The 25487-nt window shown below is 39.5% G+C and overlaps 2 protein-coding genes across 5 annotated transcripts in view; one reads left to right on the forward strand and one right to left on the reverse strand.

Annotated features, from left to right (window-relative positions):
• Positions 1–1093: 1093 nt before the first annotated feature.
• LOC128603863 (neuferricin) lies at positions 1094–4222 on the reverse strand. Of its 2 annotated transcripts, none has more exons than XM_053618605.1 (4): positions 2953–4222; positions 2386–2526; positions 2052–2238; positions 1094–1471 (listed from the first exon to the last, which is right to left on the reverse strand). In XM_053618605.1, exons 1-4 carry the CDS (start codon positions 3203–3205, stop codon positions 1294–1296), a joined length of 759 nt encoding a protein of 252 aa, XP_053474580.1. In that variant the 5' UTR covers positions 3206–4222; the 3' UTR covers positions 1094–1293. The 2 variants fall into 2 exon arrangements, with proteins under 2 accessions (XP_053474580.1, XP_053474579.1); XM_053618604.1 differs by having other exon boundaries at positions 2052–2233; positions 2381–2526.
• Positions 4223–4532: 310 nt separating this feature from the next.
• Positions 4533–25487, forward strand: part of zzef1 (zinc finger, ZZ-type with EF hand domain 1) — a 91943-nt gene continuing 70988 nt past the window's right edge. For all 3 annotated transcript variants that reach the window (XM_053618601.1, XM_053618599.1, XM_053618600.1), the window contains exons 1-4: positions 4533–4970; positions 17364–17508; positions 22552–22746; positions 24115–24298. In XM_053618601.1, the coding sequence (XP_053474576.1) occupies positions 4533–4970; positions 17364–17508; positions 22552–22746; positions 24115–24298 (962 nt within the window). The remainder of the gene's footprint in view (positions 4971–17363; positions 17509–22551; positions 22747–24114; positions 24299–25487) is intronic.

A 25487-nucleotide genomic window follows, 5' to 3' on the forward strand; every position in this document is an offset into this window, starting at 1 on the left:
TATATTAAAAACTAAATCAACAACAATGTAAGCATGTGGCTTTGATCATGTATTAAAAATCCTTTTGCAGCTTTCAGAGAAATGTATGATGGTTTGACATGGTAACCTTGTGACAGAATTCCTTGTAGTGGTTGTCCCACATCATCACAGTAATTTTTTACATTGCTGTGGTGCTGATGAACAGCATCTCTGACACGGGTGCCAACTGCAAGGCAGATCACGTTTATATTAAGGCTTTCCTTTCTATAGTAACAGATAATTCACAGGGACTTGTATGGCAGACAGTCCACATAGTCTAAGACTAATAATAAATGAATTAAAAACATGTTATTTGTTTCATAAATAAAAACGGATTGTTGATATTGTGAAGTTTTCTGTAAGGAGATATTTGTTTAACGTTAATGGAAGGAATCTCCAGTGTCAGTGCTTTATAACAGTTGGAGGTAACTTTGTTTTCTGGCACAGGAAAGAACTCCTAGTCTGAGTTACGACCTCTCGTCGAACCACCCCATTGTTGATCATGTTCCTATATCAAGAATGGTTCCAGGCAGTCCGATTGGAGTATTTTAGAAATGGCTGAGCTGGGATTTTCACACCAACAATCTACAGAGTTTACACAGAGAACTGCTGACAGGAATGCTACAGTAACTCTCGAACACTCTTTACATCCGTGGTGAGCAGAAAAGCATCTCAGAACGCAGCCCAAAAAAGCAGTTGGGCTACAATACCCACAGTTAAAGTCACGGCGCTCACATTTTCTCCCCCCTCGTTCTGACGTTTAACATGAACACACAGCTGAAGCTCTTGACCTGTATCGGCATGATTGTAAACACTGTGCTTCTGCCACGTGATTAGAGAATTGCATGAATCAACAGGTATACAGGTGTTTCTAATAAAGTGCATGGTGCATGCTGGGAGGAGGGGGTGGGTACAGTACATTTCTGAATCAGCAAACTACCTTAAACTGTAATTTGATAATATAAATGTGGCAGGGGAGCATGGTCAAGCATCAGCTGTGGATGGAGAGCAGGTGGTTTGAAGCAGCAGGTAAGTCGATGATTCCTTCCTACCCAACTTCACACACACCGGGTTCTTCAATAGAGAATATACTGGTGTTTGATGTGTTTCTGATACATTTCCAAAATGTGCGATGCCCAATGACTTTTAAACAGAAAAATATTACATATAGCACCTTTAAATGTATCCTGTCTGGTTATCCATCCTGAGACCAGTCAAACCAGTTTATATTGCTTACAATAAAAGTAACTAATGACACATAAAAAGTTAGAAAGCTCAGTCATGGCTAAGGAGACACGACTCGGCCTGAGGTGGACAGTCTTTGTACTGCTGGAGATTAGGGTTATCTGATTGTGTGCGATCATCCAGCCGTACACACACGCAGCGTGCTTGGCCCGAACCAGGTGAGAAGAGCATCCTGGGAACACCAGCCCAGTCTCTGTGCACTCCACCACTGGAAAAGACACAACACAGATTGCAGTCTTATAGATTAAAGCAGCAGTATGTAACTTTTGGTGATTTAGGGATTTTGCCCTTTCTGGTAATAAACACTACTGCAAGTGATTTTTAAAAAAATATCAGTTGTGTTATTAAAGTAGAGAGTTTATGCAATCTCTAATGTTTCAAACCAAGTGTCTGGATTCCTCTACGGGGGGGGGGGGGAGGGGGGGTATTTGATTCTAATTTATGTTGCAATTTTAAGATTTTCATTTGTCTCACCCTTGTATTTTAATTTCATAATATTTGTTAAACAGCTAGACGTCTTCATTTAAATAATTAATCTTCTCTGATTAAAAGCATCAACTGAGCAAATATTGAAAAACAAGTAGAACTCAACACTACCCATGAGTCCACATGGATGCCTCTATTGCTAGTGATTGTTACTCATTTGTATGCCTGAAATACCCTTAAAATATACTTACGTTGACATTTACAGCATTTGACAGACGCCCTTATCCAGAGTGACTTACATTTATCTAATTTTATAGATAAGAGTTGAGGGTTAAGGGCCTTAACTTAAGGGTCAGAGTTACCTTTTAGTGGAGCACCAGACACGTCCTCCTCTGTCAGAGCGCCACTCGGAGTTACAGGCTGGATAAAGCTCATTCTCCTTCTCAGCCTGGGCTTTCTGTTTCAGCCCCTGAGCCAAAGAGGCCTCCACCTGCTTCAGGACGTCTGTGGGCTTTCCGCTCTCGCTGTAGAATCGACCAATTAACTTGCCTGTGGAGAAAATAGACATTAGACATGAACTGCAGGAAACAGTGGGCCTTGTTTAGCAATATTTTATTCATATTTTCATATGGCAAACTGTACTAAAACTTCCACTGGTTTTCAAGCTTCTTCCTTGCCAACTCCACAGTACCTTACCTATACGTGTGTAGTCCTTCTGATAGAAAGCCAGCCAGTCGTAGAGTGCCACTATTTGAGATGGAGACAGGTCCGAGACATCGTCGGTCAACCCCGCCTCTGTAAAATCGCCTGTCACAAAAGCCCTGGATGCATCTCTTCCTAAAAATACATCAACACGCTGACTGACATGTGGAACAACATGGGGTTATCACTTTGTACACAATCCTCATGCTGAGGGATTCCCAGTGGCTGCATCCCAACCTTGTCCTTTATTAGTTGGTGCATGTACTCTTGCCCTCACTTTGCTATCTCCTTGCTGCAGAACCAAAAAATCCAGGGGGTGGAGTCAGACCTGATCCGACTCCTCCTACCTCCGCTGAGCAGAACCAGGTGTTCTGGAGGTGGAAGTTGAGAAGTGTGTTGTAGAGTGTCTCATGGATTAGGGTTTTGGTTATAGAAGGCATTGGAGCAGGTCCAGCTCCACCCCCTGGACTTTTTCTTCTGCACCCTGTGTGTGCGTGTGTGTGTGTGGTGTTCCCATTTAAAAGCAGTATTTATCAGCAGAAAGTGTGCTGGAGAAATTACCTGTAAAGAAACGATAGCCTCCATCAGGACCGTAATGTTTCCTCCCCTTCTCAACATCAAACACCTGTCCTAAAATGGCGAGGTAAAGTCCTTTACTGTCCTCCTTCCCGTTATAAAGTGCCAGCTCTTCCTGGCTCAGTAGTCTGCCCGAGTCCTGAGCCACATCCAGATCAAAAAGCCAGAGGTTTATCCACTCAGACCCGCTCCACACCGCCAAACTCACTGAAATAAGCGCCACAACATATTTTAACATGGTGCTGATGACAGTTTAGTCACTTTACATAACTGAGGCATGAAAAACAGTTAACGTAAAAAAAAAAAAACCAGCATCACCAGAAACACCTAAACACAAGGTTACTGTCAACACAGTAGTGCCGTCGCTGAGAACTTCCGGGTTCTGGTTGCTCGTAGTGCGCATGTCTGCTGCTGAGAAATGTAAATATTTTAAATTAAAAAGGGTTCAAAACGTAGGGATTACCAGACAAATTCCCCTTTAACCCTTAAGCAGGCAGTGAAATATGTTCTAAAAATACAATTAAATAAAGTTGATGAAGGTCTGTAAAAAAAAATAAAACAACAACAAAATAATACGTTTTACGTTGAGGATGCTTTTCCCCTCAAAATCAGTGTTTTAAAATATTTTCTTTGTTGTAGAGAGTGAAGTAAAATTATGATTCTGAAATATATATATATATACACACACACACACAGTGCCCTCCACTAATATTGGCACCCTTGGTAAATATGAGCAAAGACGGCTGTTAAAAAATTGTCTTTATTGTTTAAACTTTTGATCTTTTGTTAAAAAAAAACACAAAAATACTCTGCTCTCACGGATATCAAATAATTGCAAACAAAACAGGTTTATAAACCAGTTTCCTCCCCAGACCACAGAAAATGCGTGTGTTGAAGAGAATGAAGTAAAATTATAATTCTGTATAAAGATAAATACTTTTTTTCCCTATAGCTACTTTCAGCATATTTATTTATTTATATCAATTGAATTGATCCAAAAGTCACTCCAAACCAACAAAAATGTGAAACATCCAAACACAAATGACCACACAGCCATAAGTAATGAAACAATTAAAAGAAAAGAAAGAAAAGAAAAGGGAAAAGGAAAGAAAAGAAAAAAGAAAAGAGAAAAGAAAAAGGGAAAAGAAAAGAAAAAAGAAAAGACAAGAAAATAGAAAAGAAAAAAGGGAAAGGAAAGGAAAAGAAAAAAGAATAGAAAAGAAAAAGGGAACGGAAAAGAAAAGAGACAAGAAAAAAGAAAAGTCAAGAAAAAAGGAAAGGAGAAGAAAGGAAGAAAAGAAAAGAAAAAAGAAAAGCACAGAGCTAGTAGTGTAGTACTGGAGGGAAGCACTAGGGGGCGTCTGTTGTTCCACACAGCGCCTGACGGAGGATCGCGGAAGTTGGCTGATAAATCCGTAACCCTGGTTGTGACGCTACCGACATCAAATGCGGTAGTGACACCGACCGAAAGCAGCCGACCGGAGTGGAGATATCGAAAGGGACTGAATCACGGAGCTGAAACGAATAAAGACTCCGTGTGTTAACCCGCACTTGGGATATCAGTGATGGGGAACGCGGAGAGCGGCGGCACCGGGAGCGGTGACGAGGAGGACATCGAGGCGGAGAGCCCGAGTTTCACGGAAGGCGGCCCGGCCTCTGCGGTGGCCACGGGAACCCAGACTGGCGGCGGCGGCGGCAGCGGCTCAGCAGCAGGAGGCACCGGCACGGGACGCAGCGGCCGGGGCTCGACTCACGCGCCTGTAGCGAGCTCCGGCCTGCCGTCGCCCGAGGCCCTGATGGAGCAGGTGCGGCTGAGAGAGGCAGCGGGCCGCGCCGGTGACACCACCACTCTCACCGTGTCCGAATCTGCGATCGCCCGCAACGAGAGCGCGCTGGTGCGCTGGCTGGAGGAGCGTCTCGGCCGCGGGGAGGAAGCGCTCACACTGGAGCAGTTCTGCGACATGCTGGAAAGCAGAGACGCGCAGCGCGACGAGTGCGAGGAGGTAGACATGTCTGTGCTTTAACACAAATCAAATCAACTGTCCGATCACTAAGGTGTCCAAACTCTTTAGTAAGCTGTGTAAAGTCTGTTAGAGGATCAGTTCGTAATGTGAAACATGTTATAAAAGATGCATTAGGGGGAAACTGTGATTTACAGCACTGCCAATCAATGGATCTGCCTAGATTTGACGTTTCTACAATCTATTTGCAATTCTCCAACCCGGAAATTAGCCCCGCCCCCCAGCCAGGACACGCGCTCATCCCGCCCCCAGCCAGGACACGTGCTCGGCTCCGCCCATAAGGTTTCCTCAGATATGGTGGGGCTGATAATCGATTTTATGGTACATCTTGAGTGTTTGTCATTATTCAGGGTCTCTTCTGTCTCGATGTAACCGTTCCATCCAGTCTTTCTCTTTTATACCCATGTGATAGGAAATGCATTACTTAATTATATAGCTAGAAAATCATTAATACATCAACAGACCATCACCATCTCAGTGATTTCTGGAAGACACTTTAAAGATTATAACATAGACAAAACACGCTAGGAGGCTCCTGAGTGACACAACAGAAAACCGTTCAGCCTATTTTCCTGCGATTGCGAAAGAGCAAAATTGGTTGTGCTAATGGGGTGGGGGTGGTGGTGGGGGGGGTTGGGGGGGGGCATTACTGATTCTGTCTTGTCAGTCAAAAGGGCACTAGCCAATCCTGGGCATCCGTGAGCTTATGTATGCGGAAGAGGCCAAAAAGCATGATGCAGCATAATCAGCTGTTTGGTTGGCTTCATATTGGGTTCACCCACCCTGGCTTTTGGTTGTCATGTAATAGGAGAGTTGGCTATTGGGTGGGAATTGACCAGACCAAATTGGAGACATAGTAAAATAAGTAAATAAAAATAATTATAAGCATGCTAGAAGATCCAACAAAGCAAGTGCAATCTAGCCATAGAGACCTCAATGACGAATCATCATGATTCCAACAGCATCATCACTTTAAATGAGGCGTTAAACATCCACCATGACATTGGCGCTATTTGTCCAGAATGAAGTGGACACGAAATTCTTCCGAAGACGAACAGCAAGGTCTCAGTAGAATATACAAGAATATAGGAGCCAACTATTGACAGAGAAAATGATCCATTACAGCAGTGGTATACAAATAGAAAATATGAATTTACACGTTTACTTATATAAGACAATTTTAATAAAAAGTATTGTTAATATTGAACCTATAACAACATAAATAATACAACAAATATCCCCCCCCCCCGGTATTTTTAGAAGCTCAACCCATTGAAAACAAATCATAGCACTTATGAGTTCACAGTGTACGAGTAAGCCAATCAAATTGAGCTGAGGCCTGTTTTCTAATGAACAGTCAAAATGAAAATGACCGGCACTTTAATTAATATTGGAAAAAAAACTCCACAACAGCGTCGTGTGCGTTGGATTATTTTCCCATAACATCACGTCACAAAGTATTTCATTCCTCTTGTACCACGACAATCTCCCAGGTAAACTTTTTTAATAATTAAAGAACAACACATCATGCTTTTCAATTTGTATATAGCTCAGATTAATGTTGTGGAACATCTGTGAGACAAGTTGAGTTCCTGTTGTGGATTACATTAGAGCAGCTATAAAGAGCCGTTCCCTTACTGGCGTATCTGTTTTCTGTCTCGTGAAGATAATTAGACAAAAATATGTCAGGTTTGTCGTGTTCCAGAAAAACCACAAACCTGAAGTTGTGTCAGAAAACTTAAAGTAGCAGCTTTACCTCCGACTATTATGAAGTGCTGACACTGGAGACTCCTTCCATCAATGTTAAATAAACATCACCACATCGACAATTACACATGTTTTTAAATCTGTTTATGTGGAGTCCCTGTGTAAATTGGGTCAATAGAAACGATGATCCAGAACCTTCACACTATCTGTCCCTCAGTGGTGGAATGAACTTCCAACCTCAGTCCAGACCGCAGAATCTGTCACTCTCTTCAAAAAAACAGCTACAGACCCACCTCTTCCATGAACACCTAACTAACACCTAAAACGCCAACCCCACATTATCCTAAAAAACAAAACAAAAAACACCTACTCTGGCACTTACACCTCGACTCTGCGCACTTTGCTTTTGTAGAACTCAATTAAAGATCTTGTACGGTAGCACTACTTGTATTGTTCTCCGCTTGATATATTGCTTTGCTTGTATTTCCTTTTGGATAAAAGCGTCTGCTAAATGAATAAATGTAAATGATGTATTAGAACAAGCGCATTAATGTACTAGCATCTAAACTGCTGTTATAGAAAATAAATCGCCACGTTGTGTCCAGCAGCCCTGTGGTCTATACTGTTGCACTGTATTAAAATCTAGTTCAGATTATCACTATACGGGCAGCACTGAGAATGCAGGGTAACCTACTCTATAACAAAACCGTTGAGTTATGATTATAGGTCTTTTTGATTGTTTCTAATATCTGATTTGACCCTCAAGGTTAAGATATCTGAATCCTGGCTTGTTACTCCCTCTACAGCGCATATTTTGTTGTCTCCTGCTTTAACACACCCACTTTATCTTCAGGAAGGGTGTGGTAATGAGCTGTTGAGTTGGCTTGGAGCAAATAAAACACTTTATTCTCTAGTGCTTTTGAATGATCAAATAAGGTCAGAAGATGCTGATCAGTACGGGCACACGGTGGCTTAGTGGTTAGCACGTTTGCCTCACACCTCCAGCCGTGGCGCTGTGTGTGCAGAGTTTGCATCTTCTTCCCGTACTGTGGGGGTTTCCTCCGGGTACTCCGGTTTCCTCCCCCAGTCCAAAGACATGCATGGTAGCCTGATTGGCGTGTCTAAAGTGTCCGTAGTGTATGAATGGTTGTGTGAATGTGTCTGCGACGGATTGGCACCCTGTCCAGGATGCACCCCACCTTGTGCCCGATGCTCCCTGGGATAGGCTCCAGTTTCCCCGTGACCCTGAAGAGGATAAGCGGTATAGAAGATGGATGGATGGATGTTGATTAGTTTTCTATAACGGCAGATCGGACAGTAATAACAGCTGCCGGGCAAATTGCAGGATTATATTAATGCGCTCATTCTGTTCATTATCGTTATTTATTTATTTGTTTTTGTTTTTAGGAGACGTTTTGTTTAGGATTTTTGGGAGGAGTCTCCAGTGTCAGCATTTTGTTGTGTAACAGTTAGGAGTTAAACTGTTCCTTCTAAGGGTGTTTTCGGACCTGTAGATATGCGCTTTGTTCTGAAACGGGGACTTAGTGTTTCAGTGTTGCATTTTTCTCCCCGCTTCGGTTCGCTTTCGCATGGCAACATTTTAAAGCGTATCGAAATGCGTTTATGCGAGTCACATGTGAGTAAACAGTCATCTCGTTGGTCAGAGCGAGACTGTTTTTAGCTGTAGTTATTCGAATTGATAAGTTTGAGTGGGAATCGATGTTTCATCGGGACAACGTTGTTGCAATTCGCCTCGTTTTAAAATGAGGAGGCGTGCTTTGTTTCGTTTTTCGAATTGCCATGACGTGCTCGACCACAGAGTTTGTCAGAATCCATCATCAGTAGCTGTCAGGTATGTTCATGGTTATCTGTCGCTTGTCAAAATGTGTAATCGCTATAGCTTTTTAGGATTTCTCGAATGTTTAACCCGCTCTTGCGTCGCGTTCCCTTAGGACAGTGCTCATCAACCCTGTTCCTGGAGATTTGTCTTCCTGAAGACTTTAGCTCCAATTGTAATCGTGCCCATCTGACCATTTAATTGTTGCCTTAAGAGGCTCTTGATCAACTAAAACAGGTGGGTGAGATTTTGGTTGGAGATGAAACCTGTAGGAAGGGGGATCTCCAGGAAGAGCTTTGGTGACCATTGCCCTAGGGCAGTGGTTCTCAAGCTGGGAGAGATGGGAAGGGGGGCGCAAATTGTTTTCAAGAAAAAAACAATATCAGACAGGGCATTATTTGGGTGCTTGGTATATTTTATTGCTTTTCAAATAGAATGTGCATAAATGGAAAAACCCCGCATTCCCTCTCCCTCTGTATTTTCTCTTTGCTGGGAAGAGGCGGAGCTTAGCCTGCCTTTTATCTAGCTGTCAGTGCAGACCAGTGTTGCCAACTTAGCAACTTTTCAGACCCCCAAAAAAAGCGACAAGTGACAAATCTAGCGTCTTTTTGGACAAGCCTTTGCGACTTTCCAAATGTCACCGGTACTGTCCTGCAAGAGCGAGGTCTTGCTTTCCCACTGCACTCACACCTCTCTCTGCGTCTGCTCTGTTCAGTGAGTGTCTGAGAGCTAGAGATTTAACAATGTCATGGCTACAGAGACGCGCCCTTTGTCCCAATTTACATCATCCGTTTGCGAATGTTTTTAGAATGCAAGACGAATGGAATGCAACACGTTTTACATGTAAAATATTCCATGTTCTTACAGACTAGTTCTCTTGTTCAAAGTAGTTCTAGTGGTCAGAAACATTTTTGATCATTCATGTTCCATACCTGTCTGTTATATAGTTTTATAAAAGTTATTTAAAAAATATCTCTCAAAACAGATTATAGATTAGGTGTATATATAAATATATAGGTAGATTTTATGTAGAATAGATAATCATTATACCTGTTCTCCTCCAATATTTGTGGGGGGGCACATGATAGGGGAGGCTTGGGGGGCTTTAGTTACAAAGGGCTGAGAAGCTCTGCTCTAGGATAACAAAAATGTAATTAATTTACATGATTTATGGGTATTTGAGTGAAAGTTCTCTTCTTGCATTGCGATTCAGGTTGGTTCGGTGGTCCTTTGGGTTCGATTGCTTTCGTTTGCGTTTGGGCCTCGACCACCTGACCGAGGATTGTTTTGGTGCGGGTCTGAGCGTGATTGTCGTGTTCGTGTATGTCTCAACGAACCGAACCAAAGGATGAACCGCACCAGGTTCTGAAACAAACGCTCCAAACGAGCCAGGTGTGAAAACGCCTCAAGTCTCCTGCCTCGGAAAAGCCTTCAGGATAGAAGGCGTTGCGTTTTGCAGTTTCTTGTCATCGTGACGAGCTGCGTTTTCCTGCAATATAAGAGGAATAATGCGCTTTGGAGAGTCTTGTTATTGGAAAATGTGGGAAGAGTAACAACTCTTTGTATCAGGCTACATCACACCACCCTGTCATTGATTACTTTCCTATAACACCAAACCCAGAGTGTTTTATTCCTTACAGAATGTGCATCTCCGCGCAGGACTCGGCAGGAAACGCTAGTGTAGGATAGAAAGTCTGACTTGAGCTACGTAGAGAACGGCAAACCTGTTACGTTGAACTTGTGGTTCCTGCATTTGAGCTCTAATACAGAATTACTCTCCATAATAACAGTCTGCTTTCAAATCTGGAGATGTAACAGTTAAAAGTTGAATAGATGAGTTTGTCATCTTACTGTATACTCATGAGCGCCTCACGCTGTTACTAGTACACGAACAAACTTTAGTTAGTCGCTTGAGTCGACTTCAGCCATTATGCATTACCTCATCCACCAAATTGCCTTGGTGTTGTATAGTAAACATGGGTGCCTGTAGCTGTTTTTATTAAAAATAAAGACTTTATTTACATAGCTCAAGGTACTAAACAGTACGGGCAAAAATGAAACGAAGCATGAGTTAAAGGAACTGTTAAGAAAGAAACATGTAATAAGAAGTGAAATAATATGGGGCCCTGAAGTGAAAATGCTAATTAAAATGAGTAACTGGTGTTGTAGTATACACACACATGCCTGCAGCTGTGTTTATTCATTCAAAAGCAGCTCTGTATAGTGCATGACAAACAGATGCTCAAAGATGAAGTTAAACGCTGTGATCGGAGTAACAGATAAATCCGCCCAGTCATCTGCCTTTTTTTTTTTTTTTTTTCTCTTCTGAAAATTAGTCATTAAAATAAATAAATAATTCCTGATTATAATGGAATAAAGGTCTCTAAAGGATAAAGTACAGATTGTTGAACAGTGTCTTACACGCTACACTAACCGACCACTTTTAATAGGAACACCTGTACTCCTGCTCGTCATGTTGCAGCAGCTCGGTGCATTAAATCATGCAGACACACGCGAAGTGCTTCAGTTAATGTTCACATCAAACATCAGAATGGGAGGAAAATATGATCTCTGTGGCGTGTTTGTTTGTTCCAGACAGGCTGGTTTGAGTATTTTGGATCTCCTGGAATGTCTAGAGTTTACACAGAATGGAACGAAAAACAAAAACATCCTGTGTGCGGACAGGAACGTCTTCATTGATGCGCGAGAACAGAGAACAATGGCCAGGCAGGTTCGAGTACACAGGCAACTCAAATAAGCCCTCGTTATAACCGTGGTGAGCAGAAAAGCATCCGAGGGTACGTTTACATGACGACGGTGTACTAAAAACGGAAAAGTTTTTCTTTTGCGTTTTTGAAAAGTTTCACGTGCAGACGACAACGTCGTCGAAGCGATCCCCGTTCACACGCATCCGGGCGAAAAGGACTAAAAACGCTGTATTATGCATGCTAGGCCAGTAGTTGGCGATGTCACGTTGTGAAGAAACACTACACGACTGCTCACATAAGCATTCACGTCAACGTGTCCGCCTTATCGATCCGGGCAAGACCGCCCTATAAACAAATACAAGTAAATGGGAGTGCTGTTGTTTTTCTGGATAAAAAGCACAATAACGTTTACATTTCTCAAACGATTTCAACGGTTTATGAAAATCAGTCGACCTCTGATTGATTGGTTGTAAATAATAAATGCAAAATGATGTGCATGTAGTTTTACTCTCATTGGTTCCTGCCTTTTCGGACACTCTGTATATGAAAACATGAAGCAGCGCACACACACACACACACACACACACACACACACACACACACACACACACACACACACACACACAGACACACACACACACACGAGCAAAATCTGCTGCATCCAGGCCGTCTTTCCTCATCGACTGAATCCAGGCTAAAGAAATCTGCATTGGGGAAAACATCGGGAAGTTCATAGCTGCAGATATGACACCTGGCTCAGTAGTGGAGAATGCAGGATTCAAAACCGCGTCCAGGGCTACACAGAGTCACTTGGCTTTGACGGCACAGCTAGCTAACAGCGGAATCAGAAAACAAACGCCGCACGCTTCACATCCGCTCCTTTTGAGAGTCAAACCAGTGAAAGCTTGAGGAGGGAGCTAAGCTTAAACGATCCGTGTTTCCATTTCACTGCACAGCTTTCGTTTCATTATACACTACTGAGAGTCTGAATGGATCACCCAAACACTGTCATTATAAAGTTTCATTTATTTTACTTTCATAATGTAGAACGTTTTAATTAGTCGAAAATGGAAACATAACCCTTTAATGGGCGAGAACATAAAAACACTTAAGAAAACTAATTTAATAAATTTTTTTAACACAGTAGGGTTCATTTAACACAATTTCGCACATAATCAGCCAATGCTTATTTTTTCTGGATCAAAATTTTTTTTTTTATCATATTTTATTGAATTCGAATTTTATGTATCAATGCGCCTCGATTAGCTAGTTCTGTAATGAGGTAACAGTGTGTAGTAAGCAGAGATGGTATATGATGGATTTACACTGTGAAAAATAAAGCCTGGCAATATATTGGGATTAGTAGCGTTGACACCGACGTTCGATGCCGAAAGGTTTTCTCATCGCTCGACGTTGTCACTTTAATCAAGACCTACTCCAGGTTTCACTTCAAATACAGTCTGGTTATCTCTCCATAATAAACCTGTGTTGTGTTATTGATTGACATTGTTTGTCATTACTGCTGTCTTATCTTGTAGGAGTGTCTCGTACTACTGCGAGGACTTTGCGTCGTTGCACAATAGCTTTGATTTCATTTGGCTGGGTTTGGGAAGCGGAACGTTTAGGCGAGCATGGGGAATGCGCACTTGATGTGTCTATTGTGCTTTTCGTTTCTTGTCACAATAACGTTGTGAATCAATGTTTTGTTATATTGTGTTTTCTTAGCCAAAAAAACCCCCCAAGTCATTATGGAGGCTAGTTTGATCAGTCTTTTCTGAACAGATTTTTGCTTTTTGTCTGTTGGAGTTAAAAGGATGCGATCATTTTGACAGAAATATTTGTCCTCGTCTGTCGTTCGTTACAGTGTTTAACGCAAGTGCAACGTGGATTAAAGAAAGTTTGCATAACGAACATTAAGACAAAATGAAGTAAACAAGTAAGGAATAAAATGACGGGGTGATGCGATAGAGCCTGATGCAAAGTTGATTATTTGCCTGTAACCGCATGTCCTGAAGTGTTCTCTTATACTACAGCACTGATTACAATTTTATTTTAATATTAAAGAATGAACTGTGGTGGAATATCTGCGAAAACAAGTGCGTTCCTGTTGTTACTTACATTATAGCAGTTTCCTCAGCAGCCTTCTCTCTCTCTCTCTCTCTCTCTCTCTCTCTCTCTCTCTCAGCTAATAATGCATCTTAAACGAACCTAGGCTTAGATTATACAAATATCTGTGTAGGGCTATAGAAACATAAACGTGTTTGAATGAATGCATTCATTTAAACATTTGATTTGAATTACAGCCAGCAGTACTGTCAGAGCTACTGTTATAGAAAATTAATCAACATCTTCTGACCAATCAGATTCAAGAACTCAACGTTCAACAGCCGCGTTATAAAGAAATGTCGGTTATTACAGGTAATGATGAAATAGTTAATGTTAGAATATTAATAATAGTGGAAAAAAAAAACAATAACTAAATGATCAGTGAACGTACTACTCTGTGAGATACTGCGAATGTTCTGTAATAATGTTTTGCACACTGTTTGTATGTATAATGACCTCCGACCTCTTTCAGGTCTTCTGAACAGCTTTTGTAAATATTTGCCCAACCCCTGCACATTCTTTCTGATGTAGTCTTTCATTCTGGTGCATTCTCTTTGCCTTTTCTTCTTCTTTACGTATCTGTTATAACTCGGTCATTTATCATGAACTGTCCTTTTTAAAATCAGAGCTGATTTTAAGATCGAGTGGATCATAGTATTGGGGAGGGGGGAGGTGGGGGGAGGTGGGGGGTGTTGGGGGGAGGTGGGGGGTGGTGGGGTGTAGGGGGGAGTCATAATATCTGATATTATGAGAAAAGTAGTAGCAATATTCTGAGAATAAAGCCATAATATTTTCGAGAAAAAGCCGTAATATCTGATCTTACAGGGGGAAAAATTTGCAATATTAAAAGAAACAAGCGATTTCTCTTGACAATAACTTCACCAAATACGAACACCAAGAAAGATTTATCATTTTTATGCACAAACATTGCTCTGAAATGCAGCATTTTGTCATACTAGAATGACTTTATTCTCTAAATATTCCAACCTTTTCTCTCGTAATTTGATGACGCACTTTTTTTTCTCTCAAATAGTAAGACTTTTGTTCTTGAAATAATGGGACTTTTCCCTCATAATATCAAAAAAAAAATCTGACTGTTAAGCATATATTAATGGACTGTCCTGCTCTTAACAATACTAGACAACGCTTTTACTCCGAAAATATGTATTCAGAAGTCTTCTAAAATGTCACAGCAGGAAAAATCCTAGAGTTCTTATTGAATATCAGAGTGAAGGACCTCGTATAGCTGCCATTGGTGATACTGTTGAAATGTTGTAAGATTTTATTGTTGTAATACTATAAGAATTTGTGGAATGTCCTGTTTTAACTTGCCATTGATGCTGACACAGTATTAAAAGAACAATAAATAAATAAGTTTTCTCATGATAGCAGATATTGCAATGATATCCTGATATGATTATGATCTGATACCATCATTAGGGCTTTTTTTCCTCAATATATTATGTTTTTTCTTGATCTTTTATGACTTTATTCTGGAAATTTTTCATTTTTGTTAAACAGTGGCCCTAAAACGCTTTCATGATCATGGCAAAATGGCATTTCAAGCTATTTTTCTTTTGAGTCTAAGGTTTTTGGGTTGATGCCTTTTTTCTGGTTACTCAAATGTTTCTTTATCAATATTTATAAATATTAGGGATGTCACGATACCACCAAAAGTACATGATACTTGATACCAAAGTGGATACCATGGTGTGGTTAAAAATTAATTAATTAATTAATTAAAAACTCCTGGAGGACATCCTCCTCTGGCTGATACTGGCAAAAGAGAGAGAGGGATATTTTAGTTAACAACACTGTCTGACAATTACTAATAAAACCGTGCTAAGTGCTAATAACAAGTGCTAGGGTACACTCCTAAACGCGCACACACACACACACACACACACACACACACACCCCTTATACTCTGAATGCAAGCATTAGTTTAAATTCACTGATATGGTGGCAGGCCAAAAAGATTTATTAAAAGCATGAACATGTGAATAATTATTAGTGACATTAGGCTACATTTAGCTGACGGGACACGGACTGAATGGCGATGCATGGTGGCCCATTAGGAGGAAGTGTATAACATTGCAACGCGATAGCGTCGTTAACAAATAACTGGCTATCACAAACATTACATGGAACATAACGTTAGCTGGTTTCACAGCCACAATGCAGCTGCCTCAAACAAACATAATATAGAGCCCGTCTTTCAGGTGCTTCGCAAAGTCCAGGTGTTTCCTCGCTTTGTTTGAAATAAACGATAGCATCGGTTGCACACCAGCAACCTATGCTATATTTCCTCTCAACGAGCTTTCCTCTCTTTTCCTCTGGATGAGTTGGGACAGAGCTAAACTTCTGTAGTTTTTCCCGTGTGCTTGTTGACGTTTTTCTTCTTCTTCACCACTTGTGGACCGACTAAAACACTTGCACGTATTTGCTGCCCCCTTCAGTTCCTGAATAATTGCAACCTCGGTACCTTCATTAATAACAGTACCAACGCTACTGCAGAAAAACAAGTTCCGTCAGGTTTTAAGAATGTTGGTACCGAAGTATCGGTTCTCGTGACATCCCTTTTATGTATTTATTTATTTATTATTATATAATATAACAATATTGTGTGTGGTATGTATATTGTAGTTCAATTTTCCATATAAAAAACCTTCAGGCTTTTGCTCTCCCGTGTGTGTGTGTGTGTGTGTGTGTGTGTATATATATATATATATGTGTGTATATATATATATATATATATATATATATATATATATATATATATATATATATATATATATATATATATATATATATTTAAATAATATAAGCTTACCTGCAATACTGTATAAAATTCTTCACCTGTGTGTTTTAGATATGATAATGTCCCTGAAATCAGATGTTGCTGGCAGTGAAATTGTTCCCACTGGGTTGCCTGAAACTGCATTCAGTGCTTTTTTTTTACTTTTTATTTTTATGATTTATAGATTAAAGGGCAAGTATTTGTGTTTCTATCATTCAACAACAAAGTTAATTTAAAAATAGGCTGCAGAACAATAGGCAATTCACCACTGAATGTTTGTGGTGTAACACAATGCCTCTATTTGTCTTTTCTTTAAATTCAATATGAACTCGACTACTATGCCCCTGGAAATGCTGAAAAACACTGGAAAGAAACCTCAGAGGTAGAAATGCCAGTACTGTCAGGACCACGGCTAGATCATTCCAGTTCATAATTGGTCTATAATAGAGTTGTTTTAATCCTGCTCACGAGTCTTTTATATCTGTGATATTTTCTAATGATATTCCTAAAACTTAAACAAACTAGTAGTGTAATTAAAATCACTGTGACCCTGACCAGGCTGTCACTAAGCATAAATGATCGGATGCTGTAAATGCTTTCCTCAACACCACCCTTTCGTTCTTTTGAACATCTTTCTTCTTCCAAGCTTCATATCTGACAGCATGCTTGCGTCTTCATGAAAGTAAAACCTTCCCGATCGCCCTGTTTTTTTTCCCTGCGTCCCATGGGATCCCACACCTCTCGTCTCAGTCCAGTGCTCTACAGCTATAAACCTTTCTTCCAAGCTTACAAAAGAAACAAATAGTCTGCCACTTATTTGTGCCTGTTCAGAACACATGATCTGTTTATTCTGAATAATGTATTCATATTTGTATGAGCATTTGTATATCATTTCATGCACATGTGCTGTTTCACTCATCTGCTAAAATCCTAATGAAGACTTAATCAGCATAGGTTTCACCTATTTAAACATAGTGTTTATTTAAGATTTTTTAAAATATTAATAAATATAATAAGTTATAGTATTGAATTGTTGTCGCATCGTTTGTATTCTTGATCTTTCAGTACTACCAGGAACATGATTTCAGTCTAGTACTGGAAATAATAATATTTTTCATTGACTCTAATGGTCACTTTGCTTGAATTTCAACTGATGTGGAGAAAATATTATAACGCATTGTATTAAAAAACATTGTGTCTTATTGTTGTTTGAACAGGCTTTTGGTCAGTTCGATGCCGAGGGCGATGGGGTTGTTGATGTCGAGAGCATGCTCATGGCCCTGAAGAACAGCAATGGCGCAAATCTGCAAGGAGAACTTAGTCACGTGATCAGACAGCTGCAGGCCTGCTCTCTGACTCCAGGTAAGTTTGAATGCCTTTAGGGTTAAGGGTAACTGTTTTCTATTTGGGAGACGGTTGAGGGTAGTCGGCTGAGGTGTCGAGACAGTTTTTCTCATATTCATCAAGCATGGAGTTTGCCTGGTCATCATCAATAAACCGTTATTAGGGGTCCAAGCACCAATGGTGCTGGAATTCTAATGTATTTGTTAGGATTTCTTTCTTTCTCTCTTTCTTCCTTCTTCTCCTTCTGCCTTAAAACAAATCATGCACACCAAACTATAATTCATAGAGACAGAAAACTTGGTCAGTAGGTAGTACTCCTTCCTGCTACTCAGACAAACGAGACGGACTCGATCAGCCTAAATGGTGGCGCTACAGCACAGAGTTTTACATTTTGACCTGTGTCTCAAGAAGCATGAGTCCTACAAACAATTTGTTTCCCACTGATTGCTTAGGTTCTCCCAAGCCAAAAAGCCTCAAGCCATTTAGCTCAGATTTGTTTGCTAATTTGTTTAATGTGCAAAACCTACCTTTGCAAACTAGGGCTAGGTCCTAGGATTTTTGGCCTCTCTTCACAAATTTGATGTCAAACTTCTCAGCAGAGTGTGAACTTCAATAATTATCTAAAGCTTGCTGATATTTGTGCATAATTTGGCTGCCACATGTTAATCAATTCTAAGGAGCTGCTTTACTTAAATAGCTGTAATTCATGATTGGTCATATGGATTTGAACCAAACATTTGCTTGCACACTGCAGGGCACCACTTGTGGCTATATTTATTAGTAAGAGTTGTAAATGTTGTAAGAATTGTAGCAGTTGTAACAGTAGTAGTAGTAGTAGTAGTTGTTGTAGTAGTAATAGTAGTTGCAATTATAGTAGTAGATATTGTTGTTGTAATTATAATTGTAGTAGTAATCGTAGTTGTTGCAGTTGTAATTGTAGTCGTAGTTGTTGTAGTAATAGTAGTTTTTGTAATTGTAGTAGTAGTAGTTGTTGTTGTTTTTGTTGTAACTATAGTAGTAGTACTAATTATAGTAGTTGTAATTATAGTTTTTGTTGTAATAGTAGTAGTTGTAATTATTGTTGTAGTTGTTGTACTTGTAGTAGTAGTTGCAATTATAGTAGTAGATATTGTTGTAATTATAATTGTAGTAGTAATCGTAGTTGTTGCAGTTGTAATTGTAGTCGTAGTTGTTGTAGTAATAGTAGTTTTTGTAATTATAATAGTTGTTTTTGTTGTAACTATAGTAGTAGTTGTAATTATAGTAGTAGTTGTAATTATAGTAGTTGTAATTATAGTTTTTGTTGTAATAGTAGTAGTTGTAATTATTGTTGTAGTTGTTGTACTTGTAGTAGTAGTCGTTGGTATAATTGTAGTAGTTGTTGTAATTGTAGTTGTTGTAATTATAGTAGTAGCTGTTGTAATTGTAGTTGTTGTAATTATAGTAGTAGTTGTTGTTGCACTTGTAATTATAGTAGCATTAGTAGTAGTAGTAGTTGTTGTAGTAGTAATTGTAGTTGTTGCACCTGTTGTAATTATAGTAGCAGTAGTTATAGTAGTAATTGTAATTATAGTAGTTTTTGTTGTAGTAATCGTTGTTGTTGTAATTATAGTGGTGTATATAGTAGGGCTGCACGATTATGGCCAAAATGACAATCCTGATTATTTTGATCAATATTGAGATCTCGATTATTTATCACGATTATTAATTGATTTTAGTGACAACATATTTTTATTGCACTTTTACATTTATTAAGTTTTCTCATGCCACAATATAACACAATTAGGCATGAGAAAACTTGAGCTGGTCAATTATGACAGAATTTAGGAACATAGTGTGAGCCATGACACATTAATTTACCTTCTGATAAACTAAATGTAATATTTTCAGTTAATTATACAGACTGTATGCAAAAAAAACAACCGTTAACCTGTTCCACCTTGTAAACAAACACAATAAACATCAATGTTCAGTGTTTGAAGTCTGTTCCTCTTAAATATATTTAAAGCTACACTATTAGACATTTTCCGCTGTCGTGGTTCTGGGCTGGAGTCAGTTCTCGAACCGCTCTGTGTATATTGTGTATATATCTGAATAATCTCATATAGGATGTGATAGGGTGAGTTCATTTACCCGACAGATGGAAAGCACTTTAGTTTAATGGTGTTCATTACTGATGCTCTGATCAGGATTTTTACAGCCGAACCCGATCCAGATACCAATCTTTTTTTGTTGAAACTTTAATCAGGAGATCTGTCATAAACAGTTAAATGTAAGCTTTCTGCTCATGGTCACTGTTAATTGAGTTAAAATAATAGCAATGAGATACTGTTGGTTAATTGATAAATAAACAAGCATAAAATATTTATTTTTAAATATCTTAAAAACATTAGAGAGTCCTAATTAAAAGTAGACTAACACAAACATGATCCATATTAGGAAAAATGCTAATAGCTTTCTAAGGAAATAGCTTACTAAGCTTAATGTCAAACTGATATTAAATGCAACCCATAGTAATTAAACATCATTTAATTTCTCATTTTATTTATATTTAATGAAGTTATTATAATATCTATTGTTTATATTAAATGATTTATTTATAACTAAGCACATTTTCTGTCTTTACATTTCAGTAGTTTTAATTTTGTTTGTTTATCAGTTTTAGATTGGTTCCCCCAGCTCAGTGTCCATGTCTGCTGATAATATTCTGTTCTGGGGGATTAAATCAAAACATGGAAACTGGAGTTGACTTTTCTAGTCATATCTGGCAACCCTGAGTTTAAATGAAGTGAATTAGAGTTAGTGAAGGAGAGCAGCAGTGTACTGTATGTTTACAGACCGGACAGTTGCTACTCTTGATTATGATTGGTGATGAATTTTTTAATAAAGAAGTTTGAATTATACCCAACTTGTAGCGTTAGCATTATTATTAATTTACTCTGCGCGAAGCCGCCGTGTCTACACGAGCAGGTGCAAGTTCAGGTCATTTTGCGGGATCAATAAAATATCGGGAAGTTGAAGCAGATGATGTACAGAATTACTTGTCATCATAATGGCTTCTTTGCAGTATTTCCACACTTGTCCGGTTGACTGAGGTGATGAAAAGCAGCGTGAAAGTAACTGTTGCTCGGTGTAGATGCATTTTGGACTTCTTGTAGTTTTTATCCCGATTGTATTATACAACTCCGAACAGGTCACTCGCACAGGTGCGAATAAATATTTATTCACAGTCACACAAAATACTTTTCAGTCACAAATGCGAGTGAAATTTGATTTGATTTTATCTGCAGCAGAGTTTTCTATTAGCGGAGGATGAACTTTAAACGTTAATATCGCAGTCGATCATGTTCACTTAATCGTGGGCAGCCCTAGTATGTAGTAGTAGTATTGTTGTTGTTGCAGTTGTAGTAGTAGTTTACAATAGCCTTGGGCACTTTGAGTAGTTTTGGCCCAGTGAATTAGGAAGACTATATCACATGACATGCTGAGATTCTTTGTAACATAACATACAATTACTGTTTAGGGTTGTCACTAGGGCTGCAACTACCGATTATTTTGATAATCGATTAATCTGTCTATTATTTCTTCGATTGGTCGGATTAAAAGGCTGATTTTTTTTCACATTCTGCCCGATGTCCATCAAATTTTGTGCAAATTGAAGTTTATTAAAAAGGTTTTAAATGTATCTGTGTGGGTTATGCTATACATTGTGCGAAGGATTAAAAAAAAATTAACAGTATATTTATAGTTGGATTGTCCACAAGTTTTAAAGCAGAAGTTAGATCATCCATCCATTCATCCATCCTCTATACCGCTTTATCCTTTTCAGGGTCACGGGGAAACCTGGAGCCTCTCCCAGGGAACATCGGGCACAAGGCGGGGTACACCCTGGACAGGGTAGAAGTTAGATCACTATATTAAAAATGCTAAAAAAGTAAAACAAAAGCACAAACTAAGTGTTAACTGGTAAGAGGCTGAATGTTCTGCAGTAACACACACATTCACGCATCTGAACACAATAACATGTTCATTTATTCTGTAAATGTGACACTTCTTACATTTCTATACAATTACTTAATTACATGTTATAACCCCATTACAGTTACTGCTAATTGTTACTTAGAAACAAGTACTTTCATTTCTAAATATCGCTAAATATAGCATCAAACAACATATTTGATCAAAATGAATATTTTAGTCAGAGTTATTGCGCTTCCTTTCTATTGCTTGCTGTTTGATTGGGGTGCATGTGTCGACTCGCGCGGATTCAGTGAGGTTTAATGGAGACTCGCTCGCTGTCAGGACGAGCCTTTATGTAAAATGGAAATACTGGCGTGAATTTCTAACATTTACAGATAAGGATATAAAGGTAAAAATGTCATTTCTGTGCTGAAGAAAACATGTCTAGAACACATTAAACAGCATACACATCTGCCGCAGCATCTGACACGACAATCCACGTTAATACACTTACGAGTTTGTTTTGAAGCATATAATATAAAAACAAACATTGTCATGTTTTGGACGTCCTGGATCGTGTACTTTTCCCACCACAGCAGCTCACTCTGTGACCTCTGCTGTTTCTCAGATGTATTTTATTCATAGAAATGCATTGTTCACTATTGTGAAGTGACGTCACTGACGGGGGGGGCATCACAGACCTGACTAATCCATAATGAAATGCGTTGCCGATTATTTTAATTATACATTATTAGTTGTTGCAGCTCTAGTTGTCACTAATATGATGTGGTTAAATTGCCAGAATCCTCTGTTGCTCTCAGGTTCTGTAAAATAAATAAAATTATAATGTAAGCCACCAACATTCATCCAGTCAGTACATGGAAGTGTCTTTATTTGCATGTCAGTTCAGAGGCTCTCTTTCTTACATTAGCAAGCATTTCCCCACTGTTTTGTGGGCGTGGCTTAGAATGAGGGGGGTGTTTCTCTTTACATATCACTTCTGCCAAAATTGCTGATGTTTAGCCAGACATAATTGTTTAAAGCTGTTAATCATATCTAACATCTTTGTACCCCCTTATTATCCCTGTCATTCCCTTGCAGGATTTGTGGACATCTTCTCCAAGTCAAAAGACAAAATCGGGGCGCACGCCTCAAAGATCCTGAAGTTCCTGCACAGGAATCGCATCCCAAGCAGTGCAATTCCCTTCCCCATTCTGGATGGCTACAACAGCATCAGCTCAATGAGGGCCGCAGTGCTGCAGGACTTCCTGGATTACCTTCTGCAGAAAGAGAAAGGTAGCAGCTTCTGATTGGACTGACAACTGACGGTGTTGGCTTTAATTTTAGATCGGTTTAATTTCATGTACCGTTGCGCTTTATGGAGAGAAATGTCAGTGTGATTGTATTGATGGGGTAAAAGCTAATGAGTGGATAATAGAGCTGCTCTGTAGCTGCACTCAAAGCAAGATCATTACTTTAAATAGTCACCTTTAATGATATTTAGCCCGAGTTATTATAACACATGGAAGTCTTTATCCGCAAATAACAGGCATACATCTGCGGTTTAATAGGTCTGTTATTAGACAGTGTGGTTACCAAAGCTGCTCATGTAAACTCAGAAATTGGAATCTCACAGCATTGGAGATGACCATAGTGTTGTGATTGGCTTGCAGGTTTATTTTTTTTCTCCCCAAATGTTTTCTACCAAACCGGAAGGATGAGCCAAACACACACATCTGCATCTTTTTTGAACTGCCTCACAGTGTAACACACTTGGAGGAAAGTGCTGTGTGTCCTCTTCCAGCTGTTTTCACTCGTGGTCATGGATGGCTGTGGAATTGCTGGGATTCAAACGTAGAATCTCCAGACAAAAAAATAAATGCCAAACATGACACTTAAAAAAACACAATATAAGTTGAAAGTTCAGTTTGGTTTGGTTATTTGTTTAGCAAGAAGCCAACGAATACCAAAAATATTGGTCATTGAATACCGTCTGAGTGAATGAAGCGGCATTACATTATACCGTTTTCATGGCCCCCAGAGACAATTCCACCTTTGGCCAGTAGTGGGCACTCTGACAGTCCTTACAGAACAACTGTTTTCTTCTGTTGTCTTCCTCATTTCCTGTCTAACCATACCCATGTGTATATTTTCCCTGCTTGATTAGTGTCCTCAGTTGATGGAGCATTGCATCAAGTCAGGTTATGTTTGTGGTTCTCACATTTGTTATTGTTTGGTTTGTTCACTGTTTGTTTATATTGAGTGTTTTCTAGGGTTTTTTTTTTTTTGATTGTCCTGGTTCCCTTGTGTTTCCCATTCCTCGTGTCTGTTTCCCCGGTGTGTTGTCTATAATAAAGAAGTTCGGTATGTGCATCTGTCTCCCTGGACTCTCCCTCATGACAGCCATGATACATACCCTTACAGTTAGAAATGTATACTGTACCAGGATATAAATAAAACAGTCATGACTTTAATCATTTAGTTTTTTGCTCCACCTGGTATCAAAAGTGTAATGTGTAGGTCTGGTGTGATCACTGCTTTATTTTGTTCTGCTAGACATCCCCTTTTCGTCTTCATATAAAGTCTTAAGCATTATGGAGCCAAATTATTTCTCCTTAAACTGACCGATTTTATTTTTATCCTTCTTTCCTTTGTGTCGTAAAGACCTGGACATTCAGTACGGAACAGAGCTAACCCAGGGCCCGGAAGTGGATCGGGTCAAGGTGGTCTCTCAGTGCTACAGCTCCATCGAGGCCTCGTCCAACAGCGCAGACGTCCACAGGATGACCAACGGTGAAACCGTGTCCTACTGGCAGTCTGACGGCAGCGCACGCTCCCACTGGATCAGGCATGGTGGCTTTGTCCAATTTAAAACCTACGTAGTTTACTAGCGTAAACTACATCTCTTTTCTTTTTTCCTACAACCCTCCTAGAAGTTTAAGTTCTGGAAGCCTTAACTTACTCACAGTTCCTTGTTCAAGTCTAAAACACAGAAGAGAGCGAGCTTTTTCAGTGGTATTTGTTTTCCTTAGCTTTTAATACATGTGAACTGTCGCTACTTGTATTTGTATTTGGCTACTTTGCTCATGTACAGCACTTTGGTCAGCCTTGAGGCTGTTTTAAAAGTGCTTTATAAATGAATGAACTGAACTGATGATTATGCTTGCATAAAATGGCTATAATATAATTATATCTGTACAAACTCGGTCTGTTTTGACCATTGACACCGCGTTGCAATAATTAATCTTTGTTGGGTGTGTCTGCCATTAGGTCATAAGCGATCTTGATAACTTGTCAAGCTTATGTTTTTATCATACAGATAACGCTTACAGTATTTTCAGTAAGCAGGTTAGAATACCTAGCCGTAGAAAAGATCAACGTTTTTGGGATCCAGTAGGAAGCAAAAGTCTGGTAAACACTAAAGCGCATTTTCTGAAATTCTGATTCCTAAATGCACATAGTTCACAGGGCGTAGGTGTATAGATGGTCGTAACAGCTGGTTTCATACCAGGCCTTGGCTATTAAAGTGCCCCTGAAGAGCCATGATTTGATTCAGCATATGGACGCATTTCCTTTAGAAACAAGATGTCCAGGAGGGAGCATGACGGATATTTTTTTTTCTACATCTAATAGCAAGATTTCTCGCTGCCAGTTTGCCATTGGGACATTATTGTCAACTTTGGTATTCTAGAGCATACACTTCCAACCACCACACTTCAAGCCGTGGTTACCAAGCCGTGGCTCATTTGTTACAGACCATCTTCCCCACAGCACTGACAGTATGAGTTTACCCATGGGAGAGAGGGTAAGACTGCTGTTTAACTCGAAGCAGTTTAACAAAACTATAATGAGAAATTAGCTTTTGGGACAACTTTCTCTCTCACACACAAACTAACTTGCCTCAGTCAGTCCCTCCAGGCTTTCGTGATTTTGCGATCACAGAAATTATCGCAAAATCAAGCAAACTCCGCAATATTCCGAGGAGTTTGCAGTTTTCCCAAGTGACCACAGATTTGGATCAAGACGCGTCATGTGAT

The sequence above is a fragment of the Ictalurus furcatus genome, chromosome 28 (assembly GCF_023375685.1).
Source record: "Ictalurus furcatus strain D&B chromosome 28, Billie_1.0, whole genome shotgun sequence".
Classification (NCBI taxonomy): domain Eukaryota; kingdom Metazoa; phylum Chordata; class Actinopteri; order Siluriformes; family Ictaluridae; genus Ictalurus; species Ictalurus furcatus.

Bases quoted from the DNA above. Each gene is read 5' to 3' on its own strand.
- LOC128603863 (XM_053618605.1), bottom strand. From the start codon at position 3,205: ATGTTAAAATATGTTGTGGCGCTTATTTCAGTGAGTTTGGCGGTGTGG. The intron at 2,239-2,385 runs GTAAGGTACTGT...TTTTCTCCACAG, and splicing joins GAAGGACTACACACGTATAG to GCAAGTTAATTGGTCGATTC. The intron at 1,472-2,051 runs GTAACTCTGACC...TGTCTTTTCCAG, and splicing joins GTCTGGTGCTCCACTAAAAG to TGGTGGAGTGCACAGAGACT.